Raw genomic sequence first — 20,033 nt, 5'->3', positions numbered from 1 at the left:
ACATTATCATATGCTATATCCTTAACTTGGAACATTGTTAAAAAAAAAAAATGATCACTACACAAATGTGTGAATTGCAAAGTTGCCAGTCGGTACTTAGAGAAGAAACACTTTTATAGCTCTGAAGTGCACCATCAAGTTCCCTCGGTCGTCCTCATAGGAGCCAATGACCTTTTATACTTGAAAATCCAAATTCATTCAGTTATTCAGTATTGAAAGACTGCCGTGACTAGTCCGATTGATTGGTCTTACCACGTAATACAAATTTCAGCTGCTGTACCCACTGCTCAGCATCTTTGGGAGACGCTGCTGTGAACTGATAAAAAAATAAACAAGAGTAAGAAAAATCCCCACGGTGGAAATATGAAAGGCATGTCACACTCTTATCACTTCTTTAAGACCATTAGTAATTCTTTTCATGTCTCATACTACTTTTCTTGCAAGGATGCTCCTTATAATGTACAGTTAATTTTGACAAATTTACGTAATTGAAGCAGAGGATGATGGATTTGAAACTCTGATCAGCAGCTGGCAGCTGTGCAGGAAAAAAAGCTGCTTCTCTTCATCAATGTCAAAGACAGAACTGATGAACAAAATTTGCCCTTGACAATTAGAAGACACCCGTGAATTTCTTTAGACTGCCGGGTACACTTTTCTTAAAAATGTTCTTGTCAGATTCCAACACACTACCTGACAACTTAATTAACTGGCTTTCAACTGCAATCTCAGATATTTAAAACTTATTAAACATACATTCCATATTGATGCTAGCTGATAGCTCTCGAATCACAGAGCTGATATGTGCCTTTAACTTCATTTTCTCCCACAACCCTAAGCAATACAGTATGCATTAACGCTCGGATATTTTTCTTTTGATAATTTTACTCTTTCTGCTATGTAATTCTTTTAAGTAATCACACAGTTCTATTAAAACAGATATAAAATGCAACACGTGAAGTAGTTGATAAATTACATATTCACTTGTTCACTTTCGAGAAGGTATCACTTGAACGAATCTGAAATGTTTAAAAAAAAATGTACTTCCTCTTATATGAATGTTCACTGTATAAAGATCAGTATTTTTTATTGTTATTAACATGTCAAGGAGGGTTGTTTTAACGAAATGTTAATGTCTTTATAAATGAAATCAGGACCTTTTATCAACTTAATTTCAAAACAACACAAAAACTCCAACCTGATAGATCCGTTTATCAGGAGCAGAGATTTCAAAACAGCAATCCTTCTTTGCATCCTTCCTGAGAGTGTTATTCATTCTGACATTGTAGCCGTCTATTGCGAATTCACCTTTCTGTTGCTTGTCTGTTGAAGATAAAACGAAAGTCAGACTTTCCTTTACTGCAGTGAATATAAATGCCCAGTTGATTATCTTTTATTTAGATTTTCTTTGTCAATTCTTGGAAGGGGTTATGCTTTGTTCGTATTGTTTTCATAGTATTTAATGTTTAAAATAATATTTCTAGCTAACACTTTTAATTCTAAAATTACAGAAGTATTGGGGATGGTTGGGTTTAAAAAGGGTATCTTAGGGAATGAGAGGAAGACGTCTGCAGACGTCTTACACAGTCTTATTTTTATACAGTCTTATTCAGACGGAAGTATGGAAATAGGATACTTACATGTAGGGAAAATCCAAGAATGGGAACTCAGAACTTGCTGGAAAAACCCGCTACAAATCCATGGCTCTCTCAGATTTATGAGCCAGTGGGGAAACCTGGAGTCGAAAACTCACTGGGCTTTTTTTACCACCATCCCTTCTCATTACCGCCTTCCAACATCCCACCTCTGAAAAGCTCTAAATCACAGGTTTTCTTCCCAAAAAATATCTCCTAAATTGGTACAAACTGAAATTTTACAAACCGTAAATTTAAAAAGCAAAGCAAAGCACCTGGGTGGCTCAGTCTGTGGAGCATCCGACTCTTGATTTCAACTCAGGTCATGATTCCAGGTCACAGGATCAAGCCATGCTTAGCCACGCTTAGCGTGGAGCCTACTTGGAATTCTCTGTCTCTCTCTGTCTCTCTGTCTCTCTGTCTCTCTGTCTCTCTCTCTCCCGTCTCCCCCTACCCTGCTCACACACTTTCTCTCTCTAAAATAAAAAAAGTAAACATAAAAAGAAGTGATTTAAAAGCATAAAATAAAAGGCAAAGCAAAACAAAACTACTAATTATAAAAACTTACGAGTGGAAAACAAAGCATTTGGATGGAGAGGGACGTAAAGCCTGCACGGAAGTATTAGTTGCTGAAACAAAACCAAAGAAAAGTAGGCTTCTTAGCCAGTCAGTGAATGGTAAACTAGGAAAGCACATCTGAATCCCGCATGATGAAGATCCAAAAGAAAAGACAACTTGAGCTTTAGTCAGATATTATTTAAAAAAAAAATTTTTTTTTCAACGTTTATTTATTTTTGGGACAGAGAGAGACAGAGCATGAACAGGGGAGGGGCAGAGAGAGAGGGAAACAGAATCGGAAACAGGCTCCAGGCTCTGAGCCATCAGCCCAGAGCCTGATGCGGGGCTCGAACTCACGGACCGCAAGATTGTGACCTGGCTGAAGTCGGACGCTTAACCGACTGCGCCACCCAGGCGCCCCCAGATATTATTTTAAAGACAAAGTCGGAATACAAGAAAAGATTTAATACTATGAAACCGAAATAAAATTAGTCTGCTTTCCGACTCACCCAGTTATACCATTTTGATAGAAAAGCTGTACAACTATATATTTACTTCCTAGATTAACACACAATATTAAAATCATGAGTAAGGGCAACTGTCTCTTTTACTGAGCTCGGGGGAAATACAGAAATGCTTCCATATCATGGGGTGGAGGGGTCTCTTGGCTCTGTGCACCAATAAAATATTTATCTCCTTTTCTTAAATATACTAATTTAATGCCTGAAGTAACACACATTTTTAAAAAGTTATGAAGATCATATCTTGTTTAAAACATCAAATGAGGACAAAAAAATCTGAGTTAGAAACTCCTGACTGAAATCTGGACATTCTAATCATATTAAGTCATAATTTACATCTCTTTCCATGATCTAAAAATTAGAAGCTTGCCTCGTGGAAAAAGCCTACAATATACTCTGTGATGTTCTGGAAAAAAACAACAAAAATTAGAGCAGCATTTCTCATAGTGTGTTTTATGAGGTATTAATAGGTTTCTATGACAAAATAAGTTTGGGAAATGCTGAGCTAAAAAGAGTTAACCAGGTTTTGTTAATCCAGGCCTTCTTGAGGCTCTTAATATATTTACATAATGCTTGCATTTCCACGAGAGGGATGCAGGACATGGCCTTTCCCAAAATTATTTGTACATGGAACCCTTTTTTCATAGAACATTCTATGAAACTGGTACTCCCAGGACATATTTTACAAAACATCTAACTGAAAAAATAATATTGGGGAAAGATTATTAAAATAATAAATGGTTAAGCATTGTTGCTTAACCTTAAATCCTTAAAGACTAAGTCATTCATTCATTCAGGGAAAAAATTTATATTGAGCTCTTAAAACAACTGAGGGAGTATTGTAGGTATGGTGGGACAAAATTTAGTTAACACCTTACTAGACCTTTCTTGCCTTCCCAGTGCAACACATACCCCCCCCCCCACATACACACAATACAAATTTAAGTGCTCCAGGAATATTTACCCTGTGAGTGATCCACTAGACTGACAAAAGATTTCATTACAAAAAATGGAAGTTGTCAGAGGCCAAATATTAAAGCCACACAGGGCAATTGTGAGAGAGGTCTTTAAACTTTCCAAGAAAAAAAAAGGAACTTCAAAGACCAGATGAAAGAACGTGGCTCCCTTGCTGCACAAGGGCTCAAATGCTCTCATCACTTGGTCCATCTCATTTAAAGCCCATGCTTTCTATCTGTAACCTGGGTCTGAAATGCTTGGCAATGTAACATCAGTTGGGATGGAAATGCGTAAGGAGTGGTTTACATCTGGAGATGTAAAATCAGCACTATAAAGACTGAGTTAAGAAGAGCTGCAGGGAGCAAGAAACTTTCTTGTGCAAGATTATCTAGAAATAAGACAACCAGGCAGCCAAATTAGGTGACCTCTCCTTAGACTTGCTGATCCACTTTAGACCAAACCCCCAGAAATATGCTATGGGGCTTTGTATCAGATCTTCTGTTAGAATCTAAGAGGAAGACATAACCAACCTCTCTCTAGTGAGATAAGCCAGAGAAAGGCCACGAATCCAACACAGATGTAAGCACCCCAGATTATAGAGACAAGGATATATAACATCCAGACAGAAGTAAAAGAGGAAAAGCAAACAAATTAACACAGGTGCCAAAAAATACCATGTGCTACAAAAACATAACATAGCATTCAAGATATAGAAAGCAAGAGCGCACAAGGAGAAACAGATATAAACTTAAATTATTCTGCATCTTTTAAAAGTAAAAAAAAAAAATTTGAGAGAGATGAAAGATGAAACAATGTAATATAAAATAAAAGAGAGATGGTTGTGACAGAAACTGGAATAGAGCTGGGAAAATAAGGGAAAAATACCGTATAAGGAAATGAAAAATGCAGCAGCAAAACAAATGATTTATTAAAGTGATAAAAAGTTGAAAATTTTGAACATCGCTGAAAAATCAAATCAGATATACCTCAAACATTCTACCCCAATAGGTAGGGAAAAAAATAAGGAGGAAGAGAAACAAAAGAGAAAGATGACAGACATGGAAGACTAACAAAAATAAAACGTAAGAAAAAATGGGTGATCCAGAAGAAGAGTAACAAATAACACAGAGTCGATAAGCAAAGATACAACAAAAGAAAACCTCACTCAGCCAAAGAAAGACTAAGACTACAAAACAAAAGGCGGTGTGTTCTAACCAAGTAAAACTAATAATAAAAATAAACCAATACCTAGACCTATTCAGCTGACAGTTCACTATTTGGGAATAAATAATCATATACGCATGCAAGTGAGGGTAAAGGTATGGAACCAGAAAGGCTGAAGAGAATGGAGGGAAATTCATAATTCTTTCTCTTTCTCAATAGCTTTTGTACATGCATGACCATAAAGTAGCCATGTTTCTTTTTTTTTTTTAATTTTTTTAATGTTTATTTTTTAACAGACAGAGAGAGTATGAGTGGGGAAGGGGCAGAGAGAGACAGAGAGAGAGGGAGAGGGAGATACAGAATCCAAAGCAGGCTCCAGGCTCTGAGCTGTCAGCACAGAGCCTGATGCGGGGCTCAAACCCATCAGCCATGAGATCATGACCTGAGCCGAAGTCGGACACTTAACTGACTGAGCCACCCAGGCACCCCAGTAGCCATGTTTCTAATCAGACAATGTGGGACAAAAAACTCAAGATATGAAATGGGTGTAGTCATGGCTTTGATAAGACTCTGCTCCTCTCTCTTCACATTAGCATCTCTTCCAGATAGAGAAAAAGGAGAAAACCATAGCATTATATGACAATCCATAATAATATATATGTAGATTAATTCCACAATGCCTTCTAGGATAGTTTCAAGAACACTTCTTGACTTGAGACGAAGTGTTAAAAACAGTAACATGCCAATTAAGTCATATAAGTTGATTTACCCAAAACTGCAAAAGACTAATAAATATTGCATTTATGGGAACTTCCGAAATAGCAGAAGCTTATTCCTTTAAGTGCCAAACATCTGTAAAATGTTAGTCATTATAATGGAAATCTTTCTGAAAGATATACTTCCCTGACTTCTCAAACAATTCTTTCAAACATAATTTAACATTTTCTTGACAATTTAGTAGTATTATTTGAGTATTTAGCTTTTATAACATTAATGCCTTCAGGATTTTTGAGGTATTTGTCCCTCTATCAAATTTCCTTCAGCTTCTATTTCACACTTTAACCTTGCCCATATCATGCTGTTCAAATGTAATGTCTACAGAACTGAAGTCTGCCAGGAGAAACTAGATAATAAAATCTATTAAATCAGTAACTTAATTTTACACAATTCTAATTCAGTAGGTTCAAGGTAAAAAGCAGGCGGCTCTAATCTCTTACAAAACAAAATGCGTGAGGTTAATGATAGCAATTTCCTTCTACTTTTTCACTGGCTTTTAGGTTTACAGCTGTGTTCTGGGTTTGCTAAGTGTCCAAAAGACAACTCATACTTCCTGAGCTCCTTCTGTAGGCCAGGAATTTAATAACATATCTCATCTATACCACAAAATAATTCTGAGAGTAAGACGTTATTTATTACATCCCCAGCACTGATGGAAAAACAAATCTTAAAATAATTGATTTGCTCATGGCCATATAACCAGTAGATTATAAAAGCCAGGACCCTAACCTAAGTTTGAAAAAAAGCCTTGTTTTTTCAACCATTTCACATTGTCTCCTGGAAAGATGTTTCTCAAAGTATATTTCAAGAATCGCCAACTATGTTAGACCTTGGGTGACTATTAAAAATGCAGAAATGGCTACTACCCTGCTCTTGCTGTGTGGAAATCTCTGGGTGTGGGTCTGGGAAACCAAAGTTTTAGCAAGCAACCCAGGTGATTTTGACACACACTAATGTTTGAAAAACCACTGTTCTAGAACATGTAATTTATGAAATCTTGCTAGAGAAGATGAATGCTATCTTGCATTTCCTTCTGCAACTTGGGTCCGACTTTCTCAGCTTGCTTCATGGGCCCCTCTACCCTTGTCTATCTCTTAAACAGCCATGATGCATTATGTTCTAATTCTTGCTCTTTTCCTGCTTTACGGTTTTCTCTGGGCAACCTTACCCAATCCTTAGGATTCAACTTCTATTCGTACCTTGTGATTCATAATTCCCTATTTTTAGTCCAGCTTCAGGATTTTACATCCAAATCTTTATCTGCCCAGTATATATGTTTCATTTCTTGAATGTCTTAGGGGCACAATGACTAGAACATGCCCACAATGGAGATCACCTTATCTCCACTCCTGCAACACTTGTGATCTTTCTTGTTCTGTCCTCCTTCTCGATCAATGGCACCTCCATTAACTGAAGACTCCAAACCAGAAAACGGAGCATCATTCTTGATTTCTTCCTTTTTCCTCATCCACTGCCCCATATTCTTTCCCTCTACTCCATCGCTACCTACCAAAATCCAATCAGTCCTGTTTTTCTTACAAATATGCTTGCTTTTTCTTTTTTGCTGGCTCTCAGAAAACAGGTTTTAAAACACCAACCACTCTCCTACCAATTTCAAGATAACAACTAAATAATTCCTACTAAATACAGCAACTAAATAATTTCAGATCATTTAGCATCCCTATAGGTTGTGGGCATTGGTCATTTGAAGATGCCTGACATCTGACATCTAAGTATCTTTCCTATGTCAGTCCTGAGATTGTTGGGGGCCAGAGCCAGCTTCTCACCACAGAAGATGGAGGGAGGGAGGGAGGCTTTTCCCTGGTCTAGGTCAGTCAATCAGATGCTCTGAACTGGAACCTAAATCCAAACTGACTAACAAAAGAATCAGGGGAGAGCTCTGACACCATCCTCGTGTCTGTGGCATTGCACAATGGCAGGGCCAGCAGTGTGTCCCAATGAGACTCTCGTTGGGGGCAGAGACTGGGCTGAAGTTCTAGGTACCTTACCTCTCTCAGTCCTTGCTTTCTGAGCCTGGTTGTTTAGCCTTCCCGTCAATTCTGCCTGAGAGCCAATGTTCTCCCAATAATTTCCTTTTCTGCAGAGTCAAAGTTGGTTTCTATTGTTCATACCAAGAATGTTAACTTGGTACAAATGGCTAGCGAAGAGAAAGACATACAATGCGTGCAGAAATTTTTGTTAACATCTGCTTCTTATATTTAAGAAGGCCTTTCTCCTGGGTGAATAACTCTTATTTCCATATGTTTTAATGCTTATTATTAGTAGGAAAGAGGAAAATATGCCCCTTAACACTAAGCCTTTGCATTAAACTTCATCAAACTGATTAACAAGTTGTTCTAGGCCCTCAGGTAAAGATATATGAACATTTTTCCTTGTCTGTAAAGCTCACAGAAATACAGCTGCCAGTGCTAATTCAGCCACGTGAAATACACTTCTGGTGTTTTGAATTATACTGTGAGGAAATATCAAATTATTACTATTTTAAATGAAAAATACTATATGCTACATATATATTGGTTACTTAGGGGCCCCAAGTGGCTCTGACTAATAAACCCGGGCAATATATATAAGTCCAAAGGGAAACACTCTAGTTAGAATAAAAAGTGCGGCTCATATGGTCTTGCGGCAGGAAATCTGAGGTATTTCCAAAACCTTCTGTTTTTCTTTAAAATAAAATTACACCACAAGCATAAAAATCAAGTGGTTTTTGAACACATTTTCAACCATAGGTATACACACAATTAAAAAACAAGGTAGCGTGAGGTAGTAGGGAATAAACAAATTACAGGCATTTCTGTAAAACGGGAATCTAAAGCCTGCCTCTATTTTTTTTGGCTATACCTACTGTTTTTCTCTACAACTGGAAATCGGACAATTATGATATGGTCTACTAGACTAACATAACATATAGCTATTGTTAAGATAAACATTACACAAAGATTCTCTTACTATCCTATACATATTAGCCTCTTGGAGCCTCCTATGATAATTAGAGAATGAGGGGCACCTAGGTGGCTCAGTCGGTTAAGTGTCCGACTTCAGCTCAGGTCCTGATCCTACGGTTTGTAAGTTCAAGCCCCGCATCGGGCTCTTTGCTAACAGCTCACAGCCTGAAGCCTACTTCAGATTCTGTGTCTCCCTCTCGCTCTCTGCCCCTCCCCCATTCACTCTCTGCCCCTCTCTCTCTCTCTCAAAAATAAATAAACATTAAAAAAAAACTCTCAGTTATCTCTAAGGCTGGATTATCTTTGGAACCTCAGTGCCTAGTATCTACAGCTAGCCAATAAATATTTATTCAACCAAAAAATGAATCAATGAGTGAGTGAATGAATGACTACCTTGATGGCACTCTGAATAGCTAAGACCTAAGAAGTTTGATGAATAGGATTTGTGACAATCAAAGGAAGAAGAAGGAGATAAAAGGATGGATGTGATTTCATAAAGTGATAAAATATGTACTGTATATATACTTAAGGGCAGCCAATGACCATGAATAATACATATAAATGATATTTATGAGTACAAAGGTAAGTGCATTATTTTCCCTAGAGGCTGGAACTAGGTTTTCTAAGCCATTACTACCCTGATGGGTCAAAATGTTTTTTGGCACACACCGTAAGTTATAAAATGTGAACTATGTTATCTGTCAAATAGTAACAAAGTACAGTTTAACCTAGTAAGTGGTATGGACTCCTTCTGTGCCTCTATAATCCATTTATCTAAATCCTGCTTAGCTGGAGGATTACAGTTCTCATATATCTAAATAGCTCTTTCCAAGGGCTAGACAAGTGGTTCATACATATAGTAAACCAGGCTGTACAAATCAGCTATCTAATTTCACAAACGAAAGTAAAACTTTCACGTGACAGGTACATTTTCCTAGAAAGAAAAGGATACAAAGGAAGGAACTCAGCATCGTGCCAAATTAAAAAAGTGTTCAAAGACATTATTTTCTGAGTCCCCCGAAGAAGAACTAGCCAAAAATTCTAAAGGAAGCAGCCAAAAGAACCACAAAAACACACCTGAATTCTCAACGGAGACTTCATAACAACAGGGAAGAGTTTGATGGAAATATACACCAGATCTTCAAATACCCACATGACAAAGGAACACTAGAAAAGTAATTTTTAAAAAGCAGTGGTGGTATAGGTGGCTAAATGTACCACAAAATGGTTAAAACACAAATGCCAAAGATGTTATTGCCACAAGGTCCCATCAAATAAGAACAGAAGTAGGAATTTAACTAATAGCATCCACAAATAACTAGAATTTATTTACTGAAATAAATATACTTACTTGAAACAAATATAAACCTTCCTTAAGTTTTGGGAAAGTTCTTGCTAATCTCTGGCCTAACATTTGGTATATACCAGTTAGGAGAAGGAGTGGAGGAAACGAACATTAGTAGTCATGGCGTCTTAAAGAAATTAGAAATGAGGGGGTGCTCGTGTGGCTCAGTTAGTTAAGCATCTGACTCCTGATACCAGCTCAGGTCATGACCTCTTGGCCACAGGATGGAGCCCCGCATTGGGCTTCGTGCTGAGCCTGGAGCCTGCCTGGGATTCTCTCTCTCCCGCTTTCTCTGCCCCTCCCCCACTAGTGTGCACCTGCTCGTGAGCGCTCTCTCTCTCAAAATAAAGGGAAAAAAAAAAAAAGAGAAATGAGAAACCTAACTGAGCCGGAGTGACAAGGAGGTAAAGCCTCTCTCCCCTAGTCTTATGAAATAGAAGGTCTTTCTCTGTGGAAAAGATCTTGATCTCAATTCACAATGGTGTGCATACTATATTTGTCATAATCATTTATACTTACGACCTATGGTAATCAATAACTGAGCTTGGGTTAATTTTTCTGATACAATCACCTACTTACCCTTAGCAGAAGAAAGAAGGCTGCCTGATGATAGCTGTTTATAGTTTATACTTCGCTGATGCCATTGTTCCATTGGAATCTATTGTAAATTAGTGATGTAATGCAAACTAACCACTAAGTTAATTCTTAATTTGCTAATGCCAGTTGCCAAAAGGTAAGACCAACTTCTAGCATCACCTATGTGTTTCAAATTTATCTGAAATATGTACAATGATCCTATCTGCAAGGTTCTAGAATAAGGGAAAAAACCTAAACCCTGCAAGTGAAGTCAAATGAAACAAAACTTCCAAAAAACACTGATAAGGTAAATGATTCCATGGGAATCAGTGACATTGGACTTCTATGCCTTTTTTCTCCTTACGGGTCCTTTCCAGAAACAGATGCTAGCTATTTCTACATTACCTTTACTTTATAATATTCAACTTCTGACTTGCTTTCCCTAGAAAAAAAAGCAAAACTAAGGAAGCTGATATTCTTTAAATTTCAATATTTTACGCTTTATTCATTCAAATACTGAACTTAAAATTATGTGAGCTGTGATCAAGAGATGTATTAATTAGCAAGTAAAGTTATAAAATGTCTTAATGTTTCCAAATTGCTGGTTAGAGCGTGGACTCTACCATAAGCCTAGGCTCGAATCCCACACTGGCCACCTACCAGCTCTGTGACCCTGACCAAATTATTTAACCTCAGTTAATCCTCAGTTTTCCCAACAGCAAAATAAACAGAGCTAATAGTAGTTCCTACCTCACAGAGTTGCTGCTGGACCAGTTAATATAGCTAAAGCGCTTAGAATAGCACTCTCTATATAGGTGTTTGCTGTTGTTATTTAAAAGAAACTGAGAAAGGTATTGCACGTATTTCATTTCATCTAAATGTCTCTTTTAAAACATCTGAAAGAAAAAAAAATATCTTTTCCTCCCTTCAAAACTCTCACAACCCTAATGGTCTTAACTCCTCCAGAAATTCTACATTACCTTGGCTGATAAATATTTCCTAAAATGAAAAGCCACATAAATTTTCATCTCTTTCCTAATTCAATAAAACACAACTGTGTTAACTTTTAGGGAATTCTGGAATTTGGAGCATTCGGCAAAGAATAAAATAGAATTACACAGTCTTAGACTATAAATATTAAAATGCTGAGTTAGCCTTTCTCCCTTTGTCTTCAGTTTATTCTGTACTAAAAAGGGGGTATAAAATGGCCCCTAAAACCCTTCCACAATAGAAGTCAGTATGATTGAACCCCAATACTACCTTTATCACTTCCATAATAATAGAATACAGTTTTGCTGAGGGCACACCACCGTTTCTGCCATTCGAATCCCAGAAAGCTGTGATCTACAATAAAAGGGGGAAAGGAACAGTTTAGATACTATGTATTACATATATAGTATAAATGTAACACCGTTAAAACGAAAAATCTGTTAATGTGACTTCTAAGGTTTCTGCCAGCTCTAAAATTCTACAACTAATTAACTTGTAGCTTCTTCTTCAAGGGACAAACAAACAAAACCAAAAAACAAAAACAAAGCTAAAAAGGAATAAAGTGAAGCAGAGATGGGACTGCGACACTTGTGGCTAACACACCTTCCTGACAGGGACAGTCAAAAGGACATCTGACTACACAGCTTTGAGAGAAGGGATTCATCTGGGTCTCCTTTTCTCATCTGTTATAAAAGGGTGGGGGGCGAGGGGGGAGGAGTTGACCTAGATGACTGCTACTATCTCTCTCAGCTTTAAAATTCAGCTAAGAAAACCAAGGGAAGCAAATGGAATATAAATAGAAAGGCCCAAGGGGACTACCTGGGAGAAAAGCAAAATGGTAATGAAGGGACTTTCTGTTTTCTGTTTCCCATATGATACCACCACCTCCATAGTTCATTTCCGTTATATGTTGGTGCTGAAAGAGCGAGACCATATGGTCAACTCCCAATTATCATGGCCAATGGAGAGGAACACTGAATGAATAACAGAAAATGGCAGACAATATGCCAGGCTTGATCGGAATCATAGCAGACATGGTGTAAGCCAGGTCAGGTGTGGGATAACCTGCTGCTCAGCTGGGTGGGAGAATGGTGAGAAATCCCATCCTTGCGAATACAGTCATGGCCCGCAGCCCTCCTCTAAGAGGCAGGAAACAGCTCCTGAATCATTTACAAATAATCAAGATTGGCAACCAGAAACCTGACCAAGTGTTCTGTTATTAAAAATCCTACAGAGCAGGGTGCCTGCGTGGCTCATTTGGTTAGGCGTCCAACTTGTTGGTTTCAGCTCGGGTTATCATCTCATGAAATATGGGTTCAAGCCCCACATTGGACTCCACACTGACAGTGCAGAGCCTGCTTGGGATTTGCTGTCTCTCCCTCTCTCTCTGCTCCTCCCCTGCTCATTCTCTCTCTCTTGCTCTCAGAATAAGTAAACTTTAAAAAAATTATATAGAACTAAAAACTGTATTTTGTGGTTTGGATAATGTTGTTCAGATTTTCTTACAGTCTTAAAACGCTTTAATCACCTAAAGAGAATATTGGCTCCACATGTATACTGCAAGCATGTTTTATGCAAGGATAAAGCCATTTTTAGATTTTTCATTAGAATCTTACAGTTTACCTTTTCTGCGTTTCTCAAGGTAGCCAGCCTTTAAAACAAAAGGAAGGTCCTGTGCTGCAATTGGAGGAAACTGGTTTCCTGTAGGAAGTAGAAGAGGGAAAAAAAGTAGTGAGTAATCCATCTTAGAAAAACCAAGTACCAGACTGCATTAGATTCAGCATTCTTTTCGTTACCGAAATTATTTAAATTCGAGTCTATTAGCTTTGTCCATTCATAAACTTGTCCCTCTCCTATAAATCTCAAGAGCAAAAAAGTGTTCTGAGCGCCTATATGTTAATATATTATGCTCCTTCAAATACAGTAATATTATGTAGCTAGATAATCTCTACAGGGCAATACTTTACGATCTACCTTCTATAAGGAAACAATCGGGGAACTATTATCAATGAATGCCATAAACCCCTGAGAGAGAAGTTAGGAATTTTAAACAAATCACATATGCTTCTTTACATTTATATTAGATTAACTCTTCAAGGATTTTAATGCTTGTTGATTTTTACCTGCGTATCTCCATTCCTACCAAATAAATCATAAAATGATTTTTCCCCAAAAAATCAAATGCCAAAATTGGTTTCCCTAAATACATAGCAAATACTATCTCTTCTTGGTTGTACTCAAGGAGAAACCTTGTAGACATTCAACTGAATGCTTTAGGTTTTTCTAGGACATCTGAGAGTCCAAAACTAGGTTAAAAGATCTAAAAGAACTATCACAAACAAATATTAGATACCTACAAAAAAATGAAAGATTAAGCCAAAAGTTAAGTCAATTAGAAATCATATATTCATGGTTATGAATAATAGGTTACTCAATCATTTCACAAGTGTTCAATATTTTTACAAACTTCATTAGAAATATAATACAGTTATCTCAGCATTTTACTAGAATTCTAACAAGTGAAAACAACCAATCCAATACAAGTTTTTGTGGAATATACCCAATGGAAAAAACATCAATACAGCTTATGATTTTTTTTAAGGTGTTTTTTTTTTAAAGGAAGGAAGTTTATTATGTACAAATAGTAGGAAGTTTATTATGTACAGATTCATCACAGAATTACCAGGTTAAGTTTTTTGTTTTTTTAATAATAGTATAGGGATCGCAGTAATTATAAAATCACATTTTTTTCTTCAAGAAATAATGTTTAAAATAAAGATATTTGTCTTTAAGAAATAAAGCTTGAAACTAAACCCAAGGGGCACCATGGTGGCTCGGTCAATTGAGCGTCCAACTCGATTTTGGCTCAGGTCATGATCCCAGGGTCGTGGAATCCAGCCCTGTGTTGGGCTGCACACTGCACGTGGAGTCTGCTTAAGATTCTCTCTCTCCTCTCTCTCTTTCTTGCTCGCTCTTGCTCTCTCTCTCCCTCTGCTCCTCTCCCTCCCTCCCTCCCTCCCTCCTTGTCTCTCTAAAATTCATTAATTAAAGTACCAAGTTCAGTTCCCTGGCAGATCAATTTTACTCAATGAACAAAACAATTATCATTAAAATATACCTTTAAACAGTGCACTGATTTTGAAATGTATATAAAATTTTAGGGAGAGCCAATGTAAACATCTGAGTAGTTGTTCAGTCAATGTATCCGTGTTTCCTTTTCTCAGAATAAATTTGATCCATACAAAGGTAAAAGTTATTTACTATAGTATTTTTGAACATAGAATAAAGATCACATAAAGAATCTTATTTTTGTGAACAAGTCCTAGTCAACCACTAAATTAAAGAAGGTAACTATGGTTTGATTTAGGTGTTTAAAAAAGAAAAAAATAATGACGAATAGCACTTTTTTTTTAACCTAGGCTACACTGACAAAAAGTAAACAGAAATATTGTATCGTATAGAAACATGAAATTCTAGCTAACATAAAATTATTTAGGAAAATTTTCTTTCTAAATAAGATTCCCGAAAATCATGGATTCACTTCTCCAACTAGCAGGATCATAGTTTAATTTCTGTGGCTCTTTGCTTGTGCTCAGGCTTTTACATAATTGGGATGTAGAATTCTTAAGTCAACTACACAAAATCTCATTGCAAGAAGCATCATATGGGTGGCATTTCAGAATGAGAAAGCAAACACATTCATTAAATATTTTAACACGATTATTGTATGTCATGAAAAAATTTACAAATGGTTTGTTCACAGTAGTAAAACCAAGAATATTCACTGCACACATCCTATAAATATTTCTGTATCTTTAAGATGATGGAAACAAACTCTAAAGCACTGTTCGTCTTAGATAAAATTAAACTGTAGAAGAAGAGGCCACTTTTCCATCTTAAGGTCTGATTATGCTGCTTTAACTGGACATGGGAGGCATTAATTACCTCCACGTGGCTAATAAGGCTCACTGCGAAGTCGTCCCATGACTCTCTCACTTCCATTGGGGCATAATAAATGTTCTTCACGTAAAAAATAAACACTCTAAATCCTAAAAGAAAACTTTTTTCTGAAGGGAAACCTGTGCCTTTAGCATAATTTTCTAGTTTAGAAATGTACTGGTCCAAAAAAAAAAAAAAGAAAAAAAAAAAAGGAGGAGAGAGGAAAGAGGAGTAATAACATGAAAAGGGAATGAGAAGTAAGTGAATATACACATAACCTAGTGCTTTTGCCTTAAAGATTTCCACCTGATAAATCACAATAAAATTTGATGTCACAAGCAATACTTATTATGAACTTCAATTTCATGTTTCTAATATAAAATCTTTTATGTCATTCCTAAAGGGGGAAAAAAATCAAGTTTTTCTGACTGAAATCTCATTTTCCTAAATTTGCTATTTGTCCAATATCTAGGATTTGCTCAATGCACGTGTGAAGTTTTAAAGTGTATTTATTTATGTTTTATATGCATTTATATGTGCATTAATGTGCACATGTGAATTTTTTCAAAAAAGGTTTATTAATAGTAATCCCTTTAAGGACTTTAGATTTTAAGTTCTTAGAAGAACCATTTGAATTACTTGCATAGCACCATAACTATATAAACACTTCATACTTTTTAATGGTAGAAATTGAAAATTGGTAACAAGATATGACAAGTAGTAATTTCTCTTTAAAAAACATGCATTCTCACATCAGTTAGACTGCATATCACTACACCTACAACGGTCAACGGTATGTCACCATTGAAGAACATTCCGATTGATACAAAGAGTTGAGTCTGCAAATGTAGGTACAACGATACACGAAGAAAAGGAAGGTAAAGCTAATATAAACCTGTCTGGCAGTCAACAACACAGAGCCGCTAAACATTTGCCAAACACCAAAATTACATTATCTCACTACAGGAAACTATGCAACTTAGCCAATTACACAACAACAAATTCACAATTACACTGCCAGTTCTGTTTCACTATCAAAATTCATGCCTTGTCCCCGAAATCAGTTTAGCGCGGAGCCTGAAACCTTTGACACATAGTAGGCTTTTATTAAATGTTAGTTTTCATTATCACAAATAAATATCAGTACTACATGTTAGTGTAACTGTACCTATTAATACAAACGTAGGGGTTCCAATGTAAATGTAAGACTACTTAACAATGCCTAGAGAATTTTAATCAGAAAGATGGAAAAAAGCATGATTTGGTAACTGCATGGGTTAAGCATTATAGTTATTTTTAAAGCAGTTCAAAGATTTCCTTTTGGTTAGGTGAAAGTCAGTTGATGAAGAAATTATATTCTAACTAAGAGGAGAAAAAAAATTAACCCATTCTCTAGGGCAGCCTATTTATATGGCAGACAATTACTTCATAGGTTAAGTGGCCACAAGTTTTTGGTACTCTGAGACAATAAGCATATACTGACAAAGATTAGTTTCCTTTTTATAAAACGAGCATGTATTTCTTATATAATACTACTGGCTTTTCTAAAGCAGCTCAAAATATTAGACATTCCCTACAAGAATGGCCAAGGAATGGGTCTTTTTCCGATTTATAATTTGGGAATTTCAAACATGCAAAATGCTAACAAACAAGGTCACAATGAATTCAAATAAACAAGAATCAAGTGCCTACTATATTCCTAGCAACTCAGTGGGAAAAAGGCAGAAGTGGAATTTTCTTATACTTAGGGTGGTATTTTATTGACAGGGCCACTTTTAAAAAAAGATAACTCAAGAGTTCAAAAATGTGTCTGGAAAATTTTGCCTTAAAAATAAACTATGTAGATAGTAGACATAGTATACCAGCAAGCTAAAGGAGTAGATTCTAGAATCTGAAAAAAAAAATGGAGAATTCCAAAGTATTAAAATAAAAAACAAATTACCTAAAAACTAAGGTATTGCCCAATCTTAGCAACTTTATTATGTTATTGTTTTAACATTTTTCCTTGAATCTAATAAGAAAAATACTTGAATGCTTAAATACCTGCAATGTATTTAAGAAGTTAAAGTTTTAACTATTTACTTAACTAAAATTTTTCAAAGTGAAAAATTATTTCAACTTCAGAGAAAAATATGAATTTTCTCTTCTAGGAAGTATCATTTAGGTATATTTCACATTACTTTGGCTGGGTATAAAACCTATCTTAGCATTGTAAGGTAGACAGGTTCATTCCTGCAGAGAGGATAGGAAAAAGTGGAAAAATAGGTGTAGACCACATAATGTTTTACTTGAAATACACCACAAAATGATTAACTCAGAAGAAAAGACTTTGAACATCCTGGGAATCCCTTCAGTAGAAGAGGGAGCGAGGGCGAGGAAGAGAGTTACGAGTTGGGGGGTGGGGAAGAGTTGAGGGAAGAGAGAGGGCTGACCATCCTTTCTTTTTTGTACGTCTTTTCTCAAAATAATCTAAATAAACAAAATCTTGCTTAATTCACAATGTTGTCTGGCACTGAGTGTCTCAATGCACAATTCCTGGGCCTTCTCCAATACTACCATGTCACCTAATCCACTCCTCCTCTCTCTCTCTCTCTCTCTCTCTCTCTCTCTCTCTCTCTCTCTCACACACACACACACACACACACACACACACACACACACTTGCAAGTATATCCCTGTCTGACACCTCTTTAAACACATTTATTTTTTTCTAAGACTTACAGCGAGGCACCATTTCTGAAGCACAATTTAGAGAGTTCTTTTTTTAATCTGTAGGAGTTCTAACTACTAAGTCCTGTAATTAACTTTTTATTTAGTTTCCTTTCTGCCTACCTAACTCTTCATGTGGAACTATGAGTAAGAGTCAAGAGATGAGAGTGCTTCAGAGACATTTTCAAAATAGACAACTGCTTTTCATTACCTTTTTTTATTTTTTGGTATGCAACTTTGGGGTCCCGTTTAAATGCTACACTTCTAAGGAATCCAAAGCCTCATTTTTACTATCTTATTATCAACAAATTATTATGATTTATGAGTTTTGTTGTGTTAATATGTTCACAGTTTTATGTTTCTTCAATCTAGACTTTGTATAAAATCCCTGCTAGGTTTCTGAATATCACCTTTTACTGGTTTTGATTTACTCATCTTTTATTGGCTTTTCCCTTTTACTACTTAGCATTTGTATAGTTTTCAACATGAACATTAAACTTTCCATCAATATAATTTTTCCCCTCCACTTTTACACAACTGATTCCTCTTCCCTAATACTAGGGGGAAAAGGAGATATGTAAAAGACTGGTTTTGCTCATAAGAATTTGCACCCTGGAGTTTGGATCTTCATCTACTGTAACCACACAATGGGTTTTCCTTGAACCGCAAAAAGTTAAGGACAAGTTCCTCAACAATATCTTTTATTCTCTCAATTTATATGAATAAAACATCCATGAGTTTATCTAAATCTTTTAAAATTCTTCATTTTTGCCCGACAGTTGGGATACTGAGTTCCATGAAGTGGCTACCTCTTTGAAGGGATAGGGCTTCCTTTTTAGCTCTTCTAAACTTTTATGTGATAAACTTTTTTAAATGCCTTGTCATTCCAGCAGTGCTAAATTTGATAAACAGACACCCTCCCCATTTTTTATATAGCTATCCACTTAGTGATTATACTTAAAACACATATTAGGCTTTGATTTTCCAAAAATACTAATCATTTTCTCATTTCATGCTGGCAACACCCTCTTCTACCTTGACCAACTCAGGGTTATTTTATTGTCTAGATTAACTTCTCTAGTTCAAGTTCATTTTTCTTTTCTTTTCTTTTTTTTTAAGTTTATTTATTTTGAGAGAGAGAGAGAGAGAGAGAGAGAGAGAGAGAGAGAGAACACAAGCAAGGGACAACCAGAGAGAGGGGTGGAGGGGGAGAGAATCTCAAGCAGGCTCCACACTGTCAGTGCAGAGCCCAACATGGGGCTCATTTCCATGAACCATGAGATCATGACCTGAGCCGAAATCAAAGAGTCGGACACCTAACTGACTAAGCCACCCAGGTGCCCCTCAAGTTCATTTTTCTTAAGAAGCAGTCATCAGAACTAAGGTCTATTTTCAGATGTGAATATTTCATCATTGTAATTTTGTGTAAAAGTAAAAAATGCTTTCCGCTTCGTTTCCTGTATTTTTCCAAATGATGTCCAGTATCTTGTAGTGACTTCTGGCCGCGTGAAGGGTACACTGAGCACTTAGCTTTAGGAAACAGTCTATAAATGAGCTTCATTCAGTTCCCAGAGCTATTACTGGCTCAGAACTCATTATTCCACAAGTACAAGTTAATTACGTTTTACTTAACATTTGCACAAATGGTAGATGCCATTTTCCCTGTTTCTAGAGAATATATAATAGACACAAAGACACACATACACACAAAAATAGATACAAAGACGTAGAGTTGCTGACACTTTTTTCTTATTCTAAAAAAACTTTTACAAAAGTTCACTAGTACACCTGTAAAATAAAACAAAGCAAAACAGAAAGTTTATCTCCTAGCAAGGGAGAGAAACCTAAATTTAACTTGGATATAAATATTAAATAAAATGGTTTTATGCTATAGCAGCCA

At 36.3% G+C, this 20,033-nt stretch overlaps 1 protein-coding gene across 2 annotated transcripts in view; it reads right to left on the bottom strand.

Moving 5' to 3' along the window:
• The window catches only part of SKAP2 (src kinase associated phosphoprotein 2), a 178,218-nt gene that overhangs the window by 56,874 nt on the left and 101,311 nt on the right, over window positions 1–20,033 (bottom strand). For both annotated transcript variants that reach the window (XM_027075151.2, XM_027075152.2), the window contains exons 5-8: window positions 13,109–13,186; window positions 11,756–11,839; window positions 1,196–1,320; window positions 253–316 (exon numbers count right to left, since the gene is read on the bottom strand). In XM_027075151.2, the coding sequence (XP_026930952.1) occupies window positions 253–316; window positions 1,196–1,320; window positions 11,756–11,839; window positions 13,109–13,186 (351 nt within the window). The remainder of the gene's footprint in view (window positions 1–252; window positions 317–1,195; window positions 1,321–11,755; window positions 11,840–13,108; window positions 13,187–20,033) is intronic.

The sequence above is a fragment of the Acinonyx jubatus genome, chromosome A2 (assembly GCF_027475565.1).
Source record: "Acinonyx jubatus isolate Ajub_Pintada_27869175 chromosome A2, VMU_Ajub_asm_v1.0, whole genome shotgun sequence".
Taxonomy (NCBI): domain Eukaryota; kingdom Metazoa; phylum Chordata; class Mammalia; order Carnivora; family Felidae; genus Acinonyx; species Acinonyx jubatus.
The sequence above is the reverse complement of the archived record's forward strand: the minus strand, read 5'-3'. Positions and strand labels throughout refer to the sequence as shown.